Genomic DNA, 26,313 nt, shown 5'->3' with positions numbered 1-26,313 from the left:
GAGATGTGAATTTCTTTCAAGCTAGGTAGACTAAAACTCTGCCTATAGGGTAAAAGGGCCAATCAAAGAAACCCATCCTGGTCCTGAAACCAGAGCTCCTGAAAGAAATCCACCCTGGCCCTGAAACAAGAGCCAGTGAAAGAATCACTTTAGCCCAGAACACAGAATCTAAGAAACATACCCTGTCTGTGAAAACAGAGCCAAAGAAATACACGTTGGCCCTAGAATCAGAACCTATAAAAGAAATGTGCCTTAGCCTTGAAAATAGAGCCAAAGGCTAAAAAGGATCTGTAAAAAAGAAACACAATTTGGCCCTAAAGCCAGAGTCAACTCTGCCCCTGACCAACTAAACCAATCAATCCCTGAGCAGGAAAACTGACAAATCCCTGAAAAGAAAATTTTCTCCCAGAAAAATCTTCTCCCTGAAAAATCCACCCCTAAGAAGCCCCTTGCAAGCCTTTCTGACTGTTCAGTTGCTGGCTGCCCTTTCTCACCCTGGCAGAGGCAGCCTCTCTCGTGGACTCCTGCTTCCCGAATAAATTTCTTTCTTAAAAAGGTTTTGGGTGAAGATCTTTCATGGGCTCAGAAAAGGACCTTGGCTGGTATGTTCCTTTAGGGGGTCTGAGCAGAAAAGAACACAGAACCTTTCCTCACCTGTTCCCTTAGGGGAGTTGAGAAGGAAAAAGTTAACAATGTTTCCCCAGGAGCCAAAGGAGATTGCTACATTTCTGCAGGGGCTTCCCTTTAGCAGAGTGAAGCAGAAGTAATATCTTTGGCCAAGAGCTGAGCAGAGGAGAATAAATGAACAGCTCTGCTCGAACATTCCCTAAGGGGAACAGAGCAGAACTCAGCTGTAACTGCTCTCTCTGGGAGAGGAGCAGTATTGCTAAGCACTGCAGATAGACCATCCCCCACCACTCCCCAGCTTCAGGAATAGCCTGACTTCCCAATGAGTCAAGGTTGACTTCCTAACAAGTCAGGATGCCTTTCCCTCCAGAACTTTCCGCTTGCCGCTCCAGCCTCCAGAGGTGTCCCTTTGCCGCTCCAGAGCTGTAACACTGGCTTACACTGCCTCTGCCCCTTGGTAGCAGAGAGTGTAAGGGAAAATGAACTTATCTGTCAATACCCCAGGATGTAACTGATGGTAAGGGAACTTCTTCAAAGTGTCATTGGGATGAGTAAATGCGATTGGACAGGTACTCATCTAAGCAGATTTATCTGGTACACAGAGAAAGTATTAGATATTAGTATCATGAAACATGTTATCAGTCAGAAGTGCACAGTCAGTATAAAATTATATGTAACCTACAATCTAGATAGAATGTGAGGAATCTTAAAGTTGGAGAAAATAAGTGGAGTCTCTCTGTTGATAGTCCCAAACCCCGGGCAGTAGCGGGAGGCTTTAACTGATTGGAGGACAATCAATACTGGATTAAAGGTATAGTGAGCAAATCCTCCCAGTGTGGAGTGGCGGGTGGACACTCTAGTCTCGACATTCTGTAGCTTCAAGCAGAATTTCTTCCCACCCAGAAGCCCTTCGAAGCCTTCATTTTTTTTTCCCCAGAAACCACAGAAGGATTCAAGCCTCCCGCGGTGAGGCTGCGAAGCACCAATCACCATTCCTTACCTGAAAGGGTAGGCGAAGGCTATGTCGATGCTGAGGTTACTCTCTGTCTTGTTAACGCAGTCCACACTCAGCCGCAGGCCTCCTGAATAGCCACCACATGTTGCAAATGCAAAGATTGCAAAAAGCTGCGGAGAACAAGAGAGGAAAAGAGAAAGCAGCTATTAGGATGGCGGGGGTCATAAAATCATAATCCGGAGCGCAGGGTCGAGGCAGAAAGAGACTGTAGGCCTCTGCAGGGCAGCATTGCCGCCTACTGAGCTGCAGGAGGATGGACAGGAGGATGTCAGGCTGAAGGGGTTCTAAAGAAGAGTCCTGTAACTTAGAGAAATGCTGCTTTGGGGGGGACGGGGGGAATGACGGTGAGCGCATAACGCAGCACCGCACCTCAGGCGGTCATGTCATAATTCCATAGACAGAGACCTGGAAAGGTGCCTGCGGATGCCTCCAGAGAGGTGTTTCCTTTACATTTACCGGGGTCATTTTCTTCAATAAACACGATTTTTCTTTTGGAATGGTATAGATTGCTTTCTGTAAAAGCATGGCCTGAGAAAGCTGGAGTTTGGGCACGGAAGATCCGGTGAGTAAGAGATTCCTTTCAGAGCATCGGCTCTCAAGTGCTTTGCCTCGAGTCCTCACAGGCAGCTAAGTCTCTGTGCTGCCTGCAGTTTCTAAATTAACCAGTGGAAGATTCAGTGCTATGAGCTAATATCATGCCTTTTCCTGATGGGAAATATGGATCTGTGGGGAAGAAGTCACTGGGAGGGACGAGTATGACCTCAGAGAAATCTGCCAGACCTGAGAAATGCCAACCAGGTGGCCGCAGCCCATGCTGGGGTGTTTCTAACATGAGAAATAAGGAATAGGAGACTCCATTACTTCATACTCTGCCTAAATTTAAAAGGATGTCCTGCTCATGGCCAAAGAAAGCCAGCCACCCCAATGCACTCTGCACTAACTTATCCTGAAAGACTCCAATTTATTTTAGTTTTGGAGGTCCGCTTCTTGCAGAAGTTTGTCCTTGTACCCACACTGGGGGCATGAGTTCACTTTGTGCACTGAGAGGAGCAAATTATGTGTGGCTTAAAGGCAGGGACCCCGGAAGATAATTAACATGAAGTAAGGGACATTATTACTTACTATCACCATGCCTTAGTTTCCTCCTCAACAAAACAGCACTGGCAATATCTCTTGAGCTATTCTGCTGTTTGTGATATGAGACAATTACGTGGGAAAGTCTTCTGATACTGGAGAAGGGTCTGTCCCAAAACTTCAGGATAAGAGTTATCTGCCGGATGACTCATTGGTGGAAAACACCTTAAGAACTGTCTTCCCCAACTGCTTATTTAACATCTGTAGGAAAAATCTGGTCAATGGCAACAGTACATTGTAAAACCCTCAGGAAGTAGCTAACATTTTTGCGTATATGCCAATTTTCAAAATCAGTATTTTAAACTGTGAAGCAAATGATGTATTAGACAAAGTGAAAGAAAATGGATTCATATGTGTTAGATGTGTGGAACCCGTAGAATGTGTCCTTTCTGCCACAAAGTGAGCATTCAGTAAACGCTGATGAATATTAATATTACTGTAAATAGTGGGGTTTATGATATGTTGTTTGGCTGGAGAGATAACTCAGCAGTTAAGAGCACTCACTGTCTGCTGTTCCAAAGGTCCAGAGTTCAAATCCCACCAACCACCTGGTGGCTCACAACCATCTGTAATGAAATCTGGCAACCTCTTGAGGAAGAGACCTGGTCAATAGTCCTCATTAGTTTCAACCATGAAACCCAATATGGACAAGTTCAACAGAACTGCCATACCCAGGCTGCCCATGCGTGCCAGGGCATACATTTCATTCATGATAAGTTGGTCCAAGCCATAGAGTATGGAATTTAGGTTTAAGCCCTAGCTAGATCTACACAAATCTCAGCTCCAGTGAACCAACAACAAACTATGCAGTCGAAGAAAAGTCTGTTTTTGGTTTTGTTTGTTTGTTTTCGCTTTCCAGCCTACCCAAGTGATGGGACCGACAGGCCTTTAGCAGCCACTTGAGCCCACTCCACAATCCCACACGATGTTCAGAGCTCAGAGCTCAGGCAGTGACAGCTGCCTTCCCATCAGCTGGTAGTGTTGACAAGAATGAGAAAAAAAATGGTGCTGATTGTCCAATGCTCACATCCAGATTGTCTTCTGGTGGTGGACAGTCCAGGTCCTTCTAGCTCGTGAAGATGGGGGCTTGGGTGAGAACTCTTTCAAAGAAAGACGGGGGGGGGGGTCTAAAGAACCATGGAGAGAGAGCTTTTGCTCCTCACGGTGCTGCTCTTTCCTTGTGACAGAGTTCTCAAGGGTGTGTGTGTGTGTGTGTGTGTGTGTGAGAGAGAGAGAGAGAGAGAGAGAGATATTAATAGCCCTGTATTGAATATATGTCAGAATAGCATAATTATGCCAAAAAGTTGAATTTTAAAATTTCCTTGAGGACATTATAGTATAACTGAATGGCAAAAGAACTACTCTTGTTCATTTCTATACTTAATAATCTTAAAGAAAGCACTCTAGTAACATTAGTGTGCTAATAGTGGAAAGAGTAAGTGCTCTACATACAGCTAAGACTTTTCAATAAGATATTATTGGAGCTACTATGAAATGAGCCCACGATGAAACGATAATTATTCATTAACTGGTTAGATATATTACGTGGATACTAAGGAGGAGTTAGACTATGGAGGCCTCACACACATTGCTTTTTCCTCCAGCCTTTATTAATCTTTGCAAACACAAGACACCATACTCCAGTTGAATTAGGTACCTATAGCTTTCTGGTTACGTTTCTTATTCCACTCTGTCCTCACCGATTAAAGGGAAATCACATTGTGTGACTGATATCAAACTCATATGTGTTTGGAAAAGATTAAATGGAACACTGGGAGGGTCAGATCCTGCTAGGAGGATAACGTGATGGGGGTGGTTAATTCCATATTTAAGAAAGTGACGTCATCTCCACTGGAATATTCTATCTGAGGGTTTGGTCCTATAATACAGAAACTTTTTTTTCCCACAGGGTTTCTCTGGAACTCACAATGTAGACCAGGCTGGCCTTGAACTCACAGAGATCCACTTGCCCCTGCCTCTTGAGTGCTGGGATTAAAGGCCTGTACCACTACTGGCCGGCTGTACAGAAACACTCTAGTGAGGAGAGAGCACTAGAGGGTTTTGGGGATGGGAGGGGTTGAATTCTCTGCTGTTTTAGAGGACGGTACAGTACCCCCTCTTCCACTGCTACATCTAAGTCCTTTACCCTGGGTGGCAAAACACAGTACTCCTGAGCTTGAGTCCAATTCTTAGCTAGGTGACCCTAGGCAAATCACCCCACTTCTCCAGACTTCAGTCTCTCATAAACCAAGGCTAACCCATGAATTCATTCAACAGGCATTTAATGGAATACTTCCTATGGCTTTAGTCCCTGGTAAGCCAAGGCTAACCCACAGATTCACTCAACAGGCATTTAATGGAATACTTCCTATGACTTCCATCCCTGGTAAGCCAAGGCTAACCCATGAATCCATTCAACAGGTATCTACTGGAACACTGCCTGCATGCCAGCTGTTGACGTACTAAAAGGTAGGTATGTCAGAAGAGAGGCAAAGTCTCTGCCATCTATACAAATAATTACAAACTGCTTCACGTGTTTGGCGAAGAGGGTAAGATGGAAAGCTATGCCTGAAGATGCTGCAGCTAAGCCAACATCTGGAATACAAATCAGGGGAAGTGAGACAAAAAGCAGGGGAGAAGAGGTGTTCAATAGAGGAGAAAGCGAACGTGCCAGACCCAAGGAGGAAGGGCTTGACAAGTACAAGAAGCCAAGCAAAGGCCACCGCATCGATATGGTGATGAGAGTTGAGAATAATGGCTTTTAGCTCCCAGAATTGCTGTGATGGTTAAATCATAGATGCGTAGTCCCCAACAAATGTTCAAAGTCAATTTCCCTCCTTCTCATTGATACAGCCATTTATGTCACTGTACTAGAGAAACTGAGATGAGAGAAGAAAAATGGCTAGCCTTACCTCAGCCAACGGCAGAGGTGAGGGGAGAATGCTAAGGTCCAGACTCTTGAGACAGTGTCTCAGTCATCTTCAGAAATGTGGGGAAACGAACTCTGTTGCTACAGAGGAGAGTTAGCCATGAACTGTTCACAAATGCATCATGGGAGCAACGGGGGCTCTCCAGCTTTCTCTGGATTCTCTCACAAATACATGCGGCTAAAAGGAGAACGGGCCTTGTATCCTCCCCCTCTTCTCCCTCAGAGGGATAGGCTGAGGAATTTACAATGAGAACTGTAAGGACCAGGAGCCTAATATTAGCACAAGAAAGGGCTTGTGGATGCTCAGTTTTACAAAACAACATTTCATAACACAGACATGATTCTCTTCTGGGGCATGGAAAAGATGGGCAGTCAATATGCACCTTTTGGGAATGAAAGCCAGGAGTGAGTCCTGCGTATTTAAGGAGGGGGGAAAGTCTGAAGGGAAGGAGCGGCAGTGGAAAGGATTGTGTGCCAACAGACCCTGAGCGAGAGTTTCAGCTGGCATGGCTCTGTTTGGGCTGCAAGCTACGGAGAACGAAGAGGACACAGTGCTCATGAATGACTGCGCAACCATGACCACGTGTGTGTTTGCTCCTCTACACTCTGGGCTCTGCACATCCACCCTCAGGGCTTGGTCTCCCACCATGCAGTGCGCTGAATCACCTTTCTAAGCAACTGAAGGTGTAACTGGGGACAAAAGTTCATGTAAACATCCAAGGGGAATTAGGAAATCTTTGTGCTCCCATTTTTCACTGGGCTCCCAGTTCGAGGAACAGAAATCTAATTCTCCAGCAAATTCTAAGTCAATAGGGTTCTGACTACTGGCACAATCATTCACTCCTCTGAGTTCAGCAGGACCAAGATTAAGTTCCCTGTAATGGACTCTAATTTTGCTCCTGTCTGGGGATGATCTATGGCTCTGCTAAATAACAAAAAAAAAAAAAAAAAAAAAAAAAAAAAAAAAAAAAAAAAAAATTTCAAAATGGAAAGAAATTAACCAACAGAAAAGCCCTTTGCATTGTAGCCCAATCATAAATACATCCAGGAGAAAGAAGACAGGGAAACTGTCGTACATTCCCTGCTTTAATAGGTATCAGCAAACTATGACACATAGCAGGGGTGACATTGTTGCTCAGGGTGACACCAGACTTTCCTTTGAATGGAAGACAGACAACTCCTTCATGGAAATGCTCTGAGTCTACGAAGACCATCATGCAAAAATTCTATTAGCGTTCCTGGTTACTTCGAAAGTCACAGTTAAAAGCAGTAGTTTGGAAGATGATAAACTATGAGACCCAGTTAGTGTTTGGGGTGAAGTGTGCAGCAAAGCCAGGAAGACAGCTTCTCCCCAAGCTCTTCTACGCAATCTTAGACATGAAGGATGCTCGGGAATAAATGGGTAGAAGTAAGAAGGATGGGAAGAAGGCCTGAGAAATTGATACTTACAACATCAACGGGCTGTTGGTTTTTCAACAGTCACACCCCTCGGGATGAAACTCTGATTTCCTGTGTGCCAATTTCCACATCTATTTCCACCATTGTCAGTTCTGTGCTACTCTCAAAACACCTGATCCCGGACTGGGAAGGGGTTGCAGCGTCAGAGGTACTGCTGAACGGCTGAACGACATTGTCTCCAGTATCCTGAGCACGGACCTTCATCAGTAGGGCTAATGTTCAACAATAAAATTATTTTTCATTCTTTTTTTTTATTCAGTTAGTCCTTTATTTTGTTTGTTGCAAAAGCTTCTATGACTCTGTGTGTGTGTGTGTGTGTGTGTGTGCACATGCATGCGCACTTGTGGATATGAATACACACGGGGTACATACTAACACTTGGGCTGGGCAGTCAGTATAACTGGAGCCAACACTAAATGAGAAGATCGGATTGACTGTCCTAGAGGCAGGCAGAAGTCGGTTAGACATTGTTTCAGGTAAGACCTGAGAAGAAACCTTGTTCCTATCTGTGGGCAGGGGTGTGACCAAATGGATACAGTATAGAAAGCCATGCCATGTAAAGTGTGATTGGAAACAGCTGGGAGAGGAGACTAGGGCTCACTCTGCCAGATGATGTGCAAACTCTTTTTGAACAGGTCTGTACATCTGGGTCTCCAGGGTCCTCCTCATGCTGAAGTACTCTAAGTGGATTGTTACTATTAGCACATAATTACCAATGACAATGGAAATGCTGGAGGGCCTACATTTAGGACTAAGGAGATGGCTTGCAGGTAAAAAGTTTGGTCACAAATGTGAGGTCCAGATTTTGGACCTCGAGAGAATAGAAAACTGGGCATGGCGGTGTGATGAGCGACTGTGATTCTGGTAATGGTGAGGCGCGAGGCGAAGACTTCTCTGGAAGCTCGTCAGCCAGCTAGGCTTGCCTATTGGGCAAAACTCTAGGACAACGGAAGACCTTGTTGAAAGAAAATGGTGGGAAATTGCTAAAGAACAATACCTGAAGTTGTCTTGTGACCACATATATACCCCAACATGTACATGCGTGCCTGCACACACACACACGCACACACACACACACACACACACACACACACACACACTCACACACCAGCATCTGATTGATTCTCATGCCAGTTTCTTCAATAGGCATATTATCAATCCATTCAAAAGTCCAGACCCTCACCTCACACATTAAAAAATAAGACTGGAGAGCACAACCGAAGTGATCACAGATAAGTAAGACCGCCACAGTTTGAATTCAGATCGGCCTTTCTTTACAGCCCATTCTTTCTTCCTAACTTTCCCAAGGATGTGACTTGAAGCATGCTATGGAAAGAATTGTGCAGGAATAGCAGCCATGGGTCACTGAAGGGGCTTCCTCTAGCACATCAAGGTCCAGAAGGCCAAGAGAGGGCTCAATGAGCTTCTTCTGCAGGACAAAGCTGGAGGCATGACTTAGCATCCTGGCCTTGCCTTCAGAGCACTTAGCCTCCCCTTCAGAGCACCCAGCCTCCCCTCCAAGGAAGGAACTGGTGTCCTGCTGCTCTGAATACTTGAACAGCCTGCTGTGACTATATTGTGCCAGTTTTACCCGACAAGTCCCTCCTCTTAATTGCTGGCCTCCCACAGTCAGTGGTGCTGGATTTTGTCCTTTCAAACAGCTCAACCTTTCAAAAGATACAGGATCTAGAGGCCCAAAGCATCCCCCTTCACTCTCTCTGAAAACTCCCTCCTTTTATGACTTGTCTCGGGCTGATGAGCCACTTGTCCTCGGGACTGATGACGAGCATTGCTGGGAGCACAGCTGTGTAGAGTTATTTCAATACTAGCCTTGAAAAAGCGAGAGATGGGTGGTATAAGGCGTTTGCCAATGCAAGCCCAAACCAGACCTCGCATTCTCCATGGCAGAGCTCAAACTTTCACCCGCTCGCCGCTAGCAGCTCTGGAGCTCCAGGGCACAAATGAGCACCTCGAAGCTTAACTTCCCATTGGGGCTGGATTTTGTGTAATCCTTTCAATTTTTCTTCTACCGGCCATAGAATTTTTCTAAGGAAACTGACCGAGTACCTTCTGGTCATCAGTGCATAGCTACTAAAACCCATAGAATATTTTGACCCCAAAAACATTTTGTGAGCGATCTTGTAAAACCCCAAATTGTTATCTTTCCATGAAAATAAAACCTGCAAGCTGGTCTTAGATAGAAAGTAGAACTGTATTTAATTTGAGGATAGTGAAGCCTACTGTTCAAAACCTTCGTCCCCATGGGGTTGAGTAGATGGCTCAGTCTGTAAAGTGCTCGCTTTGCAAGTGTGAAGTCTTGAGTTTAATCCCCATATTCTATGTACAAAAAATATCTAAAGATTGGGGAGGTGGAGACAGGCAGATTCTTGGGACTGACAGCTAGCCAGTAGTCTATGTAGCAAGTTCCAGTTTAACGAGAGACCCTGACTCAGGGAAGGCTAGACAGCATCTGGGTAACAATATCTGAGACTATACTCTGGCGTCCACACACATGTGCAGATGTATGCTTACAAGTGTGTGTGTGTGTATACCCAGATGTACATACATGTGTATGCATACACATACACCATCCTTTCCCCCCACTATAAATATGCTGGTTTTCCATCTCTGTTGTACATAATTATTGCATCATTGGAGTTCTCTGGTTTATCACCCCTACTACATTCTATTTCATGATAGTAAGAACTATGTATGCCCTAGCTATGTGTAATTTTTCTAGGTAGAAGAATTGCTTCTAAGCATGATATTTGGGGTTTCATGGTGGGGGAACACCAACTCCCTTAGATGTCAAAAGAAGCTTCTACTTTCTTTTTAATCCTTCAACCTGAGACTATCTCACTTACCAAAGCATTTGTCTGTAGGTGACAGGAAGCCTGACTAACAGTGATTTAAACAAATGCGAGTTTGTATTCAATCACATCAGGGTCTTGAGCTTGTCTATTATGATTATTGGTGGTGTCTGGGCCAGTAATGTCAATCAAGGATCTCAGGTATGTCACCAAAGCAAGTTAGCAGAGCCACACCCATTCAGCAACTAGTCATCTTCCCCTTGACAGGGCTAACAACATCCTCTGCCTTTGTGCAATGGCCTGAGTAGACTGATTTCTATTTTCCCACAGACACAGACCTATAAAATAACTACAAGACAGAAATTATAAAGTAACTGGGAAATTGGCTTTATGATTACAAAAACTGAAATCAGAAAGGAAAGCTACACTGGATGGCTGTATGCAATCGATGTAAGAAACGTATAGCTAAAACTGATTTGAAAGACTTCTCTTCTCTGTGAACTAGCTTTCATAGTACCAAGGATGCCATGCAAGCTTCCAAAAGAGAGAAGCAACCAACAGTCTTACCCAGCTATGATGCCTAGGAACCACAGCAATGACCAGCATGGCTGGATGACTCTAAGGGTACAGTAAAGGCAGACATATCTCAGTGGTAACAAACAGCTCTCTAATTGGACTTTAGATCTACTCAACAAGAAGTAAATCATCTCTACTACTGAGAATCTAAAAAACTCCAAAAAGTTAGTGAAGTTATAGATCTTGGAGGAGAACCTACAACTGTCTCTTTCCTAAACCAGCATAATCTCTAACTGCATCCTAAACATTGTCCTTATACATACAGATAAGGGTAGTCCTCGCCTCTCAAGGAACGTTATCTTTACAATAGATGGAGACCACTACAGAAAACCACAACTGATCTAAACGTAGAGTTTTGTGGAGCTCACTCCCAACTGATAGATCTACAATTCCTGCACTGAAGGCTTGGATTTTTGTGGAAGAGGGGAAGAAGGATTATAGCAGCCAGAGGAAGGGGGACTCACAGTGAGAGTGTGTCTCACGGAAATGTCATCAAGTCTCACCAACATGGCCGCTCAACCATGAGCTTTAAAAGGAAGACACCAATAGAAAAGTTCACAGGGCTTCAACAAATATTAAGGGATACTGAGAGCTGGAGAAATAGTCTTTCCCCAGGGCAGAGCACACAAATTAGCAATTGGTTAACAGCAAATGCTCAGTCCTGGATGTGTGTGTGTGTGTGTGTGTGTATACAGTGTGTGTCTGTGTACACAGTGTGTGTGTGTATGTGTGCAAGAAACAACAATTTAAGTAAAAGAAGCCATGGATTTGAAAGAGAGTGAAGCAGGGGTGTTTGTCAGAAGGCTTGGGAGGAGGGGGAAAGAGGAAAATTATTTAATTATATTATAATCTCAAAAATATTATTTTTAAAGCAATGGATAATTGTTAAAAAGAAATTTTGTAAAGAAAATAAGAATGCCAATTGTCAACGACACAATAGACAGCATTTAGAGAAGATATCCAAGCAAATCCACACATGCATTTTCACTGGAAGGATCCTGGGAGAAAGCACCTGAGGACTCTTAACTAGAACTCTTACTTTTAATTATTTTGTCTTTTAATTTCTTTGAATAAGCATGTATACCTGTCATGTAAAACCAGATATTTTTAGAATTAACAATGTAGGTTATCTCTAGGTGATTGTACAGCATAAACTTAGACCTGTCATTATCCAGCAAAGCTCTTGGATGAGACCAAGGTCGTTACTGTGAGACCCTGGTTTCTTCTTGCTTCCATGCTATAAATGAGAAGGACTCATGTCCCATTATCTGGCTTCCTCTTTGGCCTTGTGATCAATTCCTGCCTTGATGCCACCTGAGATGTGACATGTAGAGGCCACCTCACTTAACTGCACTACTTAAGGGCCTAGTCTCCCAAAGTTTCGGGTAAATATGCGTTTGTTTACGAATTTCCAGCCTCAGGCATTTGCTCCAGCAACAGAAAACATTCCACCACACTTCTGTGTGAACCTTAGTGCACGACAGAAAAGAATTACTAATAGAAATGCTAACTGCAGATGTCTATCTGATGGGAAAATGAACACAATAAACTCATGGCACCCGGCCACTGCTCTGCAGCTCAGGGGTGCCCCTGTGCATGAGTGAGCGAGTGGAGAGTAGTCTCTGCCGGAAACCACGCTTTCTCAAACTGGAGATGAGTGGCCGCCTTCAGTCCTCTTTATTTTTAGAGCAGGCCCAGAGAGCCATGGCCAGTCTTCTCTGGACAGAAAAGCAAAGTCGAGCTGGGATATAGTTTTGTTTGAACTTGGTGTAGTTAACACAGTTTCTTAAATTTAAATATTTCATCGGACAGAGCTGTACTTATACCCACAAAGCAATTCAGAATACCATCCAGTTATTTTGGAAAAAAAATATTGATCCATGATCAATTGGAAGCATTCAATTAACGTCTCTTCACTAGGCAGAGGAGCCATTAAACACCCATTATTCTCATCTCCCTTCATCTTCCTTTTTTTAAAAAAAAATCTACTCTAAATTTAATGAAAGCACATGGTGCATAAATAGAACAGCAGCCATCGATTTAAGGGGGAAGGTACTTTATCCTGGTGGCCAAAAGTCAATCATGTGTATAGAGAGATATCTTATCTAAGCTCACTATTCAAGGGATGGACACCTGGACGTGTCACGGAACCATTTCTATTCGGAATACCTCGTAACATGCAAATAGCTATGACCAAGATTTGATTATCCTTCGTGCCCTGCTCCTCTGGACGCCTCCGTGGAACACAGCTGCCTACAGTCCCTCTTGCGCACGTGCATGCGGTTATTTTGATCACTACAGTTGCTGACCTGCACGTCAGTGTTCCAGAGCTCGAACACAATACACAAATCCTTTAGCAATAGGAAATTTGCCATGATAAGGAATGTCTATCCTTAATAGAAAGGAAACAAACCTAAACTGACAGTCAAAAATAGCCCATGAGGTGAACATGTTAGAACACCCCAGCAACGGGGAGAGGCAGATCTATCTCTGTGAGTTTGAGGTTAGCTAGTGCTACATTGTGAGACCTTGTCTCAGAAAGAAAAAAAAACCCACATTTTTATCATTTTTACTGCAAATGTTCATTACATAAGAGCAGAAATTCTAGCAGAGCAGATGAGTACCCTAAAGTCACACTTTCTGTCTGTAATTACAGCAACCATCAGGACTGCAACTGCTGCTGCGTTGAACCCAGGGGCGCCTGAGAGGCTTTATGTGCTATGCCTTTGCAATAGATGTGTGTAAGACAGCGACAACCCCTATCTGCTCTGCAGAGTCAGGAAAGCCACATCCTGGAGAAGTGATTCTCCCACAACCGCACAGGAGGAGAAGAGTAACGAAAAGATACATGTTCAACATAATACTGTAAACACATTTTTAATTGGGTCCTATTGGAGGGTCTTTGTGAACAAATACTTTTAAAACCGTTAAGGAAAAAATAGCTACCATTCGGCACCTGTTTTCTTTAAGAAGGTCGATGAAAAGGTAGGAAGGATATTCTCTTTACAAACGTGTTCAGTTAAGAATATAAAAGCAATGAAAATTGAAAATTATCCTATTGTAATCAAGGATTTACGGAATCAAAAAGTATAGGTTGAAACCCCAACTCCTGGGGTGTGTCTGTCTTTGGAGATGGGGCCACCAAAGAAGTCATTAATAGTAGATAAAGTCATGGATGGGACCCTGACCAAGTAGATTTAGTATTCTTAGAAGAAGGAAGAGCAGAGGACTCTCTCTTGCTATTGCTCTTTGAATGCATTCGGTGAGCATACGAGGAGAGGGGAGTCACAGAGGAGACCTCGGAATAAGGCCCACACTGCCAGCACCTTGAACTGGGAATCCCTGTTGCCAAAACTGTAAGACAAATGTTCTGGTGTAGCCAACCTATGATGTCCTGGTAGCAGCTTTGGCTGCCTAAGACACAAGCTCCAATAAACTAATTGTATTCATTGATGGCAGATTACAAAAAGAAAAATAACTAGATACTATATGCCTCACGTGGAAGAACAGTACACAATCCTGAGATATTCTTTGCAAAGAGAAGTCAAATGAATTTGGACAAACTTGTAGGTACAGCTGTTCATTTGCAAAGCATACAGGCAAGAGAGAGAATGTGTAATGATGGACTCAGGAAAGACCTGAGAGACTCTGGAGAGGAAAATGTGATTGCTAGGTGGAGATGGGAGGGGGAAAGAGAGCAAGAGGGGCTCAGAGATAAAAAAAATCTTAAAGGACATAGTTATTACAGTGTGTGGATTTTTAATGTCTAGATATGAGAAAGAATTCAGAAGAATACATGGAATAATTAGAAATCTATTGAATTACTGTTACTTTGTCAGTAGTAAAACATTGTAAAGTCTTTTGCATTGGATAATATTGAGAGATGAACAGCAAATTAGTTATGCAAAACAACCCACAAGATGTTGTGCCTGGAAGAGCGTGAGGATGGGTGTGAAGGGGGCGTCGGCTACAAGCTGATACTGCTGGAGAAACAGGCTCATTCCATCCTCCTGTGCTTGTGCATATTTGAAGGTTATTATCGTTAAATGATTTTAACATTATGAGCATTTCACATTATAAATGGGCCCAAGTGTGTTGAGTATGTATAAAGAGACAGAATTCAGAAAAGTTTTTGACTTGACATATGTGAAAACTGCTCCAATATTCTGGGTGTAGCGGTGACGCCTCAAACCCCAGCATTTGGGAAGTAAAGGCAGGTGGAACTCTGGAGGTTCAAGGCCAGCCTGGTCTATGTGGTGAGTTCTAGGACAGTCAGGGCTGCATTGTGAGACCCTGTTTTAGGAAGGAGGAAGAGGAGGAGGAGGAGCAGGAGGATGAAGAGAAAGGAAGAGGATGAAGAGGAAGGGGTGGAAAAGAAGAAGAGGAAAAGGAGGAAGAGGAGGAGGAGGAGAAAAAGAAAAAAAAAGAAAATTTTAAAAAAGTCCTAATGAAAATACGGGAAAGTAGCACCTCCTAGAGTTATCTACCATTCATCTGTCCTGCTACTGTTCAGCCATAGTACTTACAAAAAAAAAAAAAATACTCTCTTCAACAAACATTTTCTTTCTTAATAATCTTTCATTGATTTTTCTAAAGGCCCATTTTCGTTCTGCCTTATTATGAGAAAATGGCTTTTTCTCATTATCCTTTAATGAGATGAAAGATCACCATAGCCTACAGGGTTATACACACTTATGCGAAGGTCATTAGTTCCTATGTAACAAGGGAAAACTCTACCATCTTTCAAAAATGTCTTGCTATTGATTAAATCCAAGTGGCAATAAAATACATCAAATTACTTAAGATTTAATATATTGGTTTTAGTTTCTGAGTACTAAGGATAAAGGCAGTTCATATACATCATTGTGCCATCCACCTCAGCCCTGCAGAAGGGAGAGCAAACATGCATCATGAGATTCTCGAAGGGGAAGACTTTCCTAAGAATTCCAGCTCCCAAACACATGCAAGCCTTGCTTTGAAGTATAAGCCTTCAAGAGACATCTTATTTGTTTATAAGAACCAAAGACAATTGAGAGAAGAGAGAGAGGAAGAGAGGCCGGATAGATGACCCAGTGGGTAAGACCACTGCTGCCAAGTAAGAGAATACGGGTTCAAATCCCCAACGTGGGACATGGTCATATTCTTCAGTGAGGGTCTAGGAAGAAACAAACAGAGCTGGGTGTTGAAGTGAAAGGCATTCATGGGCTGAATGTGTAGCCTAGTGACCGAGCACCTGTCTAGCATCCCCCAGGGCTCCAAGTTTGATCCCAGCACCACCACAAAAACAAAGGAAGAAACAAACATGTTCTCATTCGTATAAGATATGAAGGGTAAATGGAAAAACGAGGGCAAAGCAGGAGAGAGGTACAATAATTCAACAGCATTTGAACATATGTCTGTCCTGGGATGGGAATGGAGAGAAACTACCTTATGGGAAATTTGATAGCTTACATCTTATAAGGCCCAATGGGATGACAGGCAAAACAGCTGTGGGCTGATGTTCTTCTTTAGGTTGTAGAAATCCCTCACACATATATTTAAAAGCTGCATTTTGGACACCCCTCATGGTGCTCAAATATACCAAATCAGGGTCCCAAAAAACTTGGCGCTAAGAACCAACACTCGCCGGGCACACATTTGATTTCAGCACTTGGGAGGCCTGGGCAGGTGGAGCTCTATGAGTCTGAGGCCAGCCTGGTCTACAGAGTGAGTTCCATGACAAAACCAAAAAACAAAAATGACAACAACAACAACAACAAAACAAGACCCAAGCAGAGGAGCACAGGTGACAAACGTGTGACGAGCCATGAATATATTTGCTCCGTCTCAAGATCTGTTTGGGGAAAATTACTATTTGCATGATGCTCCAGGCCACTCATTCACTTAGGGTTCCTAGTCTACATTTTCAATTTCCTCATACTTATTTATAGTCCATAAACCATTTACTTTAGAATTACATTACTATTTACTTTCATTTTTATTATTTCTGCCTATACTGTACTAAAACTGCATCTATGATGGAGGGGGGAAGGGCCTTGGACTTCCCACAGGGCAGGGTACTGTGGCTCTCTGAAGACTGGAAGGGGTGAGTGGGGGAGCGGGAGGGGAGTGGGAAGAGGGGAGGAAGTGGAAATCGTTGAATTGAAATATATATAAATGAAAACCCAAGATATATATTTTTTTAAATAAGGCTGAAAAACAACTTCACTGAAATGGTAAGCTACAAATTACCCCATGGTAAAATTACTCTTGGATCCTGGGTTTCAGAAGAAAATAACAGAACCCTTCTGGAAAGCCTGCTGGAGGGACAGGGAGACTTCAGTCTCTCTGTGTGGCACCCTGCTGCTTGCTAACAGTATAATCTGTCCCTGGGGTGTGCTAGCTGACCTGTGTCTCTGCAGCCCAGGAGCCCAGCCTCCACTCATTTCCATGACTGCTCTGGGGCTGGCTGTGCACACCAGCATCCTTCCCATTCCGGAGAACGGAAAGCGATGCCCGAGGGGCCCATTGAGAGTATCCAGACCTTATGGTGTTTTGGCTTACTTTGCACAGATGGGTTGGAAATGCATGCTTTAACAGATGCACACTGAAGTATGCAAAAAAATATTTTGCAGTCTAATGTTTTCATCTTTTCCGGATCGTAGCAGACACAAGAGGGTATGAACATTGGAAATAAGTGGTCTCAGCTCACTTCTGTTATTGTACAATGGAGGAAGGGTGCCTTTCTTTCCCTTTGATATCAACGACTAGGACACTCAGACTGTGGAACAATGAACAGCTTGGTGACCTAAGAGGTTAATGGATATAATTCTATGTCTCCTGGAAAGTTCTCTTTCTTTTCTAATGCATTTTAATCAGGGTATGAGGACCCTTTTTCTTTCTTAAAATAAAAACATATTTATTGATTACATCCTAAGTACCAGATCTCTCTCTCTCTCTCTCTCTCTCTCTCTCTCTCTCTCTCTCTCTCTCTGTGTGTGTGTGTGTGTGTGTGTGTGTAAGCTGTGGCTTCCTTTGCACTTTATGTCTGGCAGGAATGACAGGCAATATACAAATAAACAACACATATAAAAGTGTAATTACGGTACAAGGGAGCCATGTTGAAAACATGGACAATAATGTTACCTCTTGAGAAACGGTAAATAGGAAAGAATCCTTTGAGGGAATAACTAAGTCCTGAAAGATGGAGCCAGAAATAGACATTGACAAGGAAGAGCTAGACAGGAAGAATCCAAGGGAGACACTTTGGAAAAGGCCAAGAACTTGGCTACTGTACCTGTAGTTGGCCAGGAGAAAAGACCCTAGGAGGACCTTCAGGCAATACTAGTTGGGTCTCAGAAAGAGTTTGTCTATGTACACAAGCTCTGATCCTTACTTAGTTTGATTTCCAGTAATTATTAACTGTAAAATACTCATAATCAAGAGAATAACTGATATTCTGAGGTCTTTTACTGTGTGCCAGTACCTGAGTAAAACATTCCACATCCATCAACTCAAATGATTGTGTTAGCATCCCTGCACTATACAATGCTATCGTCGTTTATACTGGGGAAACTGGGACCCATACCATGACAACCTCTCCAATGTCACACGGAAAGCAAGTGAGAATCAAGGAACTGGACCCTAGACCATCTGGCTGGAGTTCTTAGCCAAACCCAGAGACACTGTTAGTCTCTTGAACTTCATTTGTAGCATAAAGCATTCAAAGGCAAGCAGAGCTGCCTCAGGCTGAGATCTCCGAGGGCCTGGGCTCCTTCTGGTCCCTTGCAATTGCACCATCAACTGTGGCAGATGCTGGGACAAGGCCCAAATGTCTAGCAAAAGCAGTGTGTTCGCTGGAAAGATTGCTATGCAAATATCAGAGGGGAGTGATAAGAGCCGGAGAATGTCGAACTCACCTCACAATAAGCAGACTTTTTCCGTGATCATTATAATGTTCTATTTTCTAATGCTACAGATTGAAGAAAACACTGCAGATGTAACAACAAATTAATATTCTAAATACTAGGAGAATGTCTGGGGCGCATTACACCCGTTTGTGCTCTATGCGCTGTCATACAGTTTGTGAACCGGGCAAAGGGCTGGAGATTTAAACACACAAAGACACACGGACAGAGAAGGACACAGGTCATCCTTGCGCAGGAAACAGAAATGCCCCTCTTATTGTGTCCAGGAGCAGCGTATATAGGGATCCTTAACTGATAGCCATGCCCCAACCAAACTCACGAGAAGCCACTCCTCTGCCATCAGGAACTCCTTAGGGTTTCGTGCTCAGAGCAGCTGCAAGCATTACAAGTTGTTTACCAGAAATTCAGGGCGTTACTTGAGATATACATACACACCCAGTCTCTACTCACTGTCCCTCCTGCACCATTACCGAAACGATTCAGCCAGAAGCCCTCTGTCCATCTTTCAGGCATCTAACACTGCTGCTTCTCCATTCTTGCTAATGACCATAGCGGTGTGCCCTGACGATCCATCTGAGTGCTGTGGCCCAGGCCACGGCGCTAGAGTGCCGGTGTGGCTTCATGTCATCTGAACCTTCCTCTAGCCTTGCTCCAGGATGCCCAAGATTCACTTTGCTGCAAAAGCTGTATTTCTAGCTGCACTTCTTCCCTCCTCCAGTGGTCCCTCACTGCACAAGGCCCCTGTCTCCCTCTCTAACCTCCTATCATTCCTTAGGCAATAGCCCAGGATTTATAATGTCTGTCCCTAAACCGTTGTAGGTGTTCATTGTCTGTCTTTCTATGCTGTCTTCCCCTGAAGTGTTGCACTCTGCTCTTGGCTTTAATTTTTTAAATTTGTCTTTATTATTTCAAGTTATATGCAAGGTATTTAGGTGCCTGTGTGTGGCTGTGAGCATATGGGTGCAGGTGACTATGAAGGCCAGAGCGACTGGAGCTCCCTGAAGCTGGAGTTACAGTTAGTATTGAACTATTATTTGTCATGGGTTCCGGCAACGGAACTCGGGTCTTCTGCAGGAGCAGTGCATGCTCTTAAACACTGAGCTATCACTCTAACCCAGGCTTCTCAGCCTTCCTAATGCTTCAACTCTTTGCTGTGGGGACCTCATGCTGTGGTGACCCCCAACCATAAAATTATTTTTGTTGCAACTTCATAACTGTAATTTTACTAGGGTTATGAATTATAATGTAAATATCCCTGTTTTCCAATATTCTTAGGTGACCCCTATAAAAGGGTCATTTGGTGCCCACCCCTAGGAGTTGTGACCCACAGGGTGAGGACCACTACTCTAGGACACTACTTTTGTGTTTTAACATGAAATTTAAGTTTTATTTTCCCCCATGAAACTCTTTTACAATTCTCTGATAGACAGGACATCAAAGCCCCTATAGATGTTTATGTGCTAATTTACCATGTAACTATCTTAACTTGGCAATGACATTCTTGACTCAACTCCTCTGACTGAACCAGTGGCTCCCAGGTAAAGGCGAGCAGATATATACATAGAAGTCAAGGAGAGAAAGAATAAAATTAAACATGGTTGACCCAGGCTAATGGCTTCAATGATAAGGGCAAAGCCACACACCGAGGCATTAGGCAATCAACAGGATTTGGAAAAGAGGAGGATGGGGCTACTCAACAACCCAGAGAAGGAAACAAACACTCCTTCTGGTGACTTCTAAATTCCACAACTAGAACATAAGTTTATATGAAGACACTGAATTTGTGGTAATTTGTTAGTTAAAATTATATATTCCCTGATTCTCTTTTCCATCACAAGGGAAAATTGGCTTCTTTGTTTTTAAGCTTTTACTTAACTCTATGCCCTAAATAGTTTATATACACACCTCTTTTATTAAAATAAAAACCTTAAGAGAAGCTACCACATCTCATGCTTATTTATATATGAGCATAGGACTGGAATATAACTACGTATTTATTAATTTATCCATTAACTTGTTCAGTCCTCTGTCATTCAAATATTTATTATTGACTGAGTGCTTAGTATGCATGAGTCTAGATACTGCTAGGTTCCATTACTGCATTAAATAGCAAAACTAAAAAGATTTTTGGCTTCAAGGAGCTCATACTTTACTAGAGGAAACACTGATTAATAGCCACGAAGATAATTTGAGTTGACTGAGAAATGTATAAAAATAGATAAGGGACTCAGAACAGGAAGAGTGTCCAGGAAGAGAGAAGGGCGTACACATAGGATCTGTGCAGATGGAGCACAGTGTGTTTGAGGGACTGTACTAGACAAGACATTGGCTTGAGTACCATGGAGATGACATGGAAAAGCAAGCCAGCACTATGTCCTACAGGGTCTCCTAGCCTGCGCTCTGACACTGTGGAATATGTCAAGCATAGATCGTGTTAAGTAGACTGTACTTAAGAAATGGCTGCTTCTTGGTGTATGAGCAATAGCTTGGAGAAAGAGGTAGGTGGGGTAAGAATGAAGATGTTGCAAGGCAGGGAGAGAGGTAAGGATGGACAGGAAGAGGACAGACTGGGGGCTGTTTTGGAGGTTACAGCAATGATATTTAAGGCTGAGGCAGGGGGTACTTAAAGTGGGTAAGGGGGGCATCTGAGGAGATTTTGTAGGAGAAAGGAGCATTTTCTTACAACTTGTGGTGAAAACCACCTGACAGGTTTAAGCAACTATAGAAACTGAGTGAAAAAGGCAAGATTTTCTCAGAGTCCCTACCCCAGCCCCAGAGGCATGAGATGGTGTAACATTATCTGCATAAATGAGGCGATTAGGTGGCATTAGAGATTTAATTCAAGGCAGGATGCTTTGTTGAATACCTATTTTCCCCTTACCCAATCCAATGAGATCTGGTTTATCCACAGAGGAAAACACACGCTCCTGGAGGTTGAAGTATGTTGGAGGACAATATAATTTCCTATAATGTTCTCATACATAGACACTGAGCTTACTGAAGCTAAAATATAGTTCCATGAAAAATACATAGCATCTCATTCGGGGATGGTGGGACAACAGGGAGACTGGACATTGCTGAAACTTGACTCCGCAGGGGAAGATACCTGGGTCTGAATATAAGAAGTGGGTCAGAGTTTAAAATAAAAAGACATGGGGAACATCATGCAATGGAAGAAAGAGATGCAGTTGTGCAATGCTGGGCGCTACAGAAGGACCTCGTTCTGTTAAAGTGTGGAGGTCCAAGTCAGCGCACACTGAACATGCAAGTTGGAATGAAACCAAAAAGAATGGGTTCGGCAAAGTAGTGTTGGCATGCTGCATGGATAATGGGAGCAGAGGAAGGAAGGTTCTGAGGAGGAGAGTCAGGTAGTATTAACTGAAGGAGAAAATACTAGATTATTTGTGTGGGGAAACAAAACTAAAGGAGGCATGTAAATGAAGGGAGGCGAGGGACTGAGGGATATTTTTCAGAAGGATTCTTGGGGAATCTGATGGACTTGTCTATAAAGACAATGGAAAGAGGAACACATGACATGAATCCAGGGATTTCACTTAAAAGCAATCCATAAGTCTTTGCTATAAAAATTGCTTATAGGAAAAGAGAACCAAGAGTTAGGTCTGCTTTGAAAAGCTGTATCAGGTATGAACGATGAACCAAGGGTGTGGATTCTAGAAGGGAATATAGAAGATTGGCCTCATTGAAGAAGCTTGAGCATTTATAAATCGGCAAAAATGAATAAATAAATAAAAAATAAATGGCTGCTCAACAAGAGGTGGGGTCATTTTACTCAATCCTTAAATGGAGTTGACCATGTAACTTTCTTTGACCAACGCATTATATTCAGTGTGAATTTCAAACCTCAGCCCTGAATAGCCTTGAGCTTGAAACATGCCCTTGTTTACCTCATTGGATGATAGAGGGAAGCCACTCAGTTATCCTCGTTTTCCTAGTCGGCAGATAACTGACCATTAGAAAGAAAGCCAATTTATTAATTAGGAAAAATGACCGTCAGTATATCAAGGAGCAATTAAGACCAGCAGACATTCAAGCCAAACAGATTGCTAACCCTCAGAATTATGAGTTATATCTGCACAATGTGGCTTCAAGGCATTACATTTTAAGAGGGTTTGTTCTGCAGTGAAGGTTAGCTGATATCATCATATCCAAGAGAGACTATCGAGGAAGAGAAGAATCAGAGGGTGGTAACAAAGTAAACTGAACAACTCAAGGAAGTATTAGTCTGGTTAGTAGATAAAACTTTACTAAATGCAATAATTCAATAACTTACTATATATCAAAAGCACACCGCTTGGTGGCCCAAATGTTAGTGCTTTCCAAAAAGGTGCATTCATTCGTAACTAGGATGAGAAGGAGCCAAATGAGAGAATTATTATCCGTAAGAAGTAGTTTGGAAGATGCCATTATTGTGAATTAACAACAGCATCAATTAGTGGCAGGTAATCAGTATCTTGTCTCCTGCGATCAGCGAGGGTGGAAGAATCAGCCAAGAGTAAGGGACTACCAACATACTTATGCCACTAACTCACAGTGGAAAATTCAATGTGCCCATCATAAGGTTTGGACTCTGTGGGTCTGTGCAAGTTTTCAGAGAGGTTCTTTCCCCTTCATGAGCACCAAACATTAGCACTTGCTCTACTAAGACTTCCATTATGAACTGCAACTGCCTAATTGTGGTTTTAGTCAGGTTCTTTCAACACGTTCCTATTTTCCAAAGAAGTCAGTTGGTTAGATCTAACACTTAAAGGTCTCTCCCATCCTATCTTGTCTTAATTTATTTTAGCAGCTGCAAGAAGTACAACACGCTCATTAAAATGAACCGTCTGTGTGTCTCGGTGCCAGGCTTACCAGCGAGACTAGTGTCCCAGAAAAGTCCCTAGGGGGGCCAGCAATGACCTGATAAAACCTTAAAAATGAAAAGATAACAAAACTTAAAAAATAGCCCTGCCATTGGGGGAAAACATAGCCAACTGGAATTGAAAACAACCATTGAGGACTCAGTTTATTCAAAGGGTCCACGGTGGAGATAATTCTTTCCTTGGGAGAAGGAGAGCAAGAGGGCTCAGAACACACAGTGGCCTCACATAGCTTCTAGAGCCTTCGAGGTCTTCTGGAGAAGGAACTTTCAAGTGGAAGGTGACTGTTGCCTTGAGGGAACAAGCATCCCAGAGTAGCCAGCAACTGTTCCTTGGGAAATGTGATTTAGCATGTGGTCTCCTGGTAGAGCCATGCATAGTTCAAATAATAAAAACCCAGAGACAGAGACTGGGGTTCAAGTGGAAGATCAGAAAAGCAAAGCCGCCAGGCACCTCCACCTCAGACCGACAAGGAGCGATCCTGCCTCCACGACCCTGAGCTCCTGACTCTTCCTGTCTTCTATTCCTGTCTAGTGCTGGGATTGAAGGTGTGTGCCACCACCACCCAGCCTCTATGGCTAACGAATGTGGCTGCTGGCATGAACGATGTGTGTCACCACTGCCTCACCTGTAATAGCTGACTGGTGTGGCTAGCGTTGCCCTCTGATCTTCAGGCAAGCTTTATTTATTAAAACATAAATGAAATATTACTATAGGCATGAGTTTCCCTGGATCCATCAACTCAGAAAAATCAAAGGCCCTTTTGATAGTGCCTTTGTGTTCTTTATGAGAATAGAATGAACTAGGCATTCCTGGACAATCTGAAGACAGGAACGTCAATACAATTCAAATGGAGGAAGCCGGGCTCAAGCTGAGCCCGTAGGGTCCTATAGGTTTTCTAGAGGACAGAGCAAACAGAAAGGCCATGATGCATGATTATCCCAGCTCGAGTCTCTTTCCAGACAGTCTGCAGAACACCGAAAGGATTCCCCATGGCCTGTGGCTAAAGTGTCTACCATCACTCGCCTTTGTATCATTGAGCAAGTTACTACATAGGTTTTCTTAGTCTTGCCTCTGTGAAATGATAGGGTTATTGCCAACCTCTCAGAACTATTGGGGAATTCATTGGATAAATGTGCTTAACATATCCCACCCTATGCTTTGATCAAGGAAATTAGTTCCTCAAAGAAATCGTAATTTCTTTCCCTAGTATCTCACACTTCACATGCCAAGGTCTGAGGAGACTTCGAGGGACCAGCACAACAGCATTGTCTAGTAGGAAGTGTAAATTCCAAGTGATTGCCATTTATCCATCTAGCAAACATTTATTAAACATTTCCTCTATGGAAAACACCATGATGAGATAAAATTATCGATGCTGGAAATTAAGAAGACACATATTCGCAACCATATTCATAGACAAAACAGAAAAGAAATTAGGAATATAAGGACGTCTTAGTTTTCTGCTTTTAATACGACTTGCATGGATAAAAGCATACAATTCAGTAACTGGTATCCAGTCACTGTGCTTTCTGAGCTTTCTATGAATATTCAGCACATGGGGATATAAGCAGGATTCTCCCTCCCTCCCTTCCTTCCTTCCTTCCTTCCTTCCTTCCTTCCTTCCTTCCTTCCTTCCTTCTTCCTTCTTCCTTTTTTCCTATCTCCCTCCCTCCCTTCCTTCCTCTCTCTGTTCCTTCCTTCCTTCCTTGTTTCCTACCTCCTTCCCTTCCTTCCTCCCTCACTTTCTTTCTTCCTATCTCGTCCTTCCTTCCTTCCTTCCTTCCTTCCTTCCTTCCTTCCTTCCTTCCTTCCTTCCTATCTTTCTTCCTTCCTTTCTAGAGGAGCTACCTCTACTAGGACTTATGTACACCACACCTTCAGCTGTCTTGGCTGAGCATCCAGAGTGTTTTCTGAGGTCTCCATAATGTCCCGTCCCTAGTGCAGTCTTGAGAGTGGGAGGGGACTGCAGCAAAGTGTGAAGGAGACAAAGGCATGGTTGGTTATGAGCCTAGAAAATGTCAATTGTTCATCATATAAACAAATCTAAGTAAAATTACAACAGGGATAACTAATTGGCCCCTCCAGAGGCCAGGATGGGTATGGGTTGACTGAGATCTGTCTTTTCTGACTATGCTGGAAGGGGGAGCATGGTAATTAGATGTGCTATTTCATATATAAGTGCTATGGCTGTAATATTCCTGTTATGGGGTGATAGTATTATTTGCATAGTTCCTGTTGAATAAAGAGGGGTATCCCCCCTTCAAGTAACAACCGAAATACTTTACTGATAGAATTCACTGGGATGTCATTTCATTTTAATCCAGTGGAACAAGATCATTTCTAAATTCAAAATAGAAAGCATTCAACAAGACTTTATTTGAAGTGAATGCTTTAAAAGTCCATTTGTGTGTGTGTGTGTGTGTGTGTGTGTGTGTGTGTGTGGAGACAGGTTTTCTCTGTGTAACAGTTCTAGCTGTCCTGGAACTCATTCTGTAGACCAGGCTGGCCTCAAACTCACTGAAATTCACATGCCTCTTCCTTCTGAGTACTGTGATTAAAGGTGTGTGCTACCACCACCTGCCAAAAGTCCATTGTTAAGTTTAGATAAAGAAGCCATGTGTGGTTGTATATGCCTCTTGGAAGGCAAACACTACTGGATTACTACATGTGCAAGGCCAGCTAGGATTATATAATAAGGCATTTTCTTTTAAAAAAAACAACATAAAATAACAACAACAAATATACTGTAACAATCTATAATCTAACAAGTTTTTTTTTTTAAAATACATCAAATTGCCTTGAAACTGATGCTGGATACATCATCGGTATCCTTTACCTTTATGGTACTTAACCTGTCTGTACCCTCACCTTATCACAGGCAATAGTAATGGGTTAAATTCAAAATGACTTCAGCACATTCCCACAATGCACAGCAGTTACTGCACATAGGCATTCACCACCCAGCAGTTCTTACTTT

The 26,313-nt window shown here is 43.0% G+C and overlaps 1 protein-coding gene across 1 annotated transcript in view; it reads right to left on the bottom strand.

The window, feature by feature from the left end:
- Positions 1-26,313, bottom strand: part of Synpr (synaptoporin) — a 307,866-nt gene that overhangs the window by 116,804 nt on the left and 164,749 nt on the right. The window contains exon 3 of the mRNA XM_050160538.1: positions 1,628-1,752. Within this exon, the coding sequence (XP_050016495.1) occupies positions 1,628-1,752 (125 nt within the window). The remainder of the gene's footprint in view (positions 1-1,627; positions 1,753-26,313) is intronic.

This window comes from Alexandromys fortis, unplaced genomic scaffold, assembly GCF_014885135.2.
Source record: "Alexandromys fortis isolate MF-2015 unplaced genomic scaffold, M_Fortis_MF-2015_v1.1 scaffold_116, whole genome shotgun sequence".
NCBI lineage: Eukaryota > Metazoa > Chordata > Mammalia > Rodentia > Cricetidae > Alexandromys > Alexandromys fortis.
Note: the sequence above shows the minus strand (reverse complement) of the source record. Positions and strands in the feature narration are given on the sequence as shown.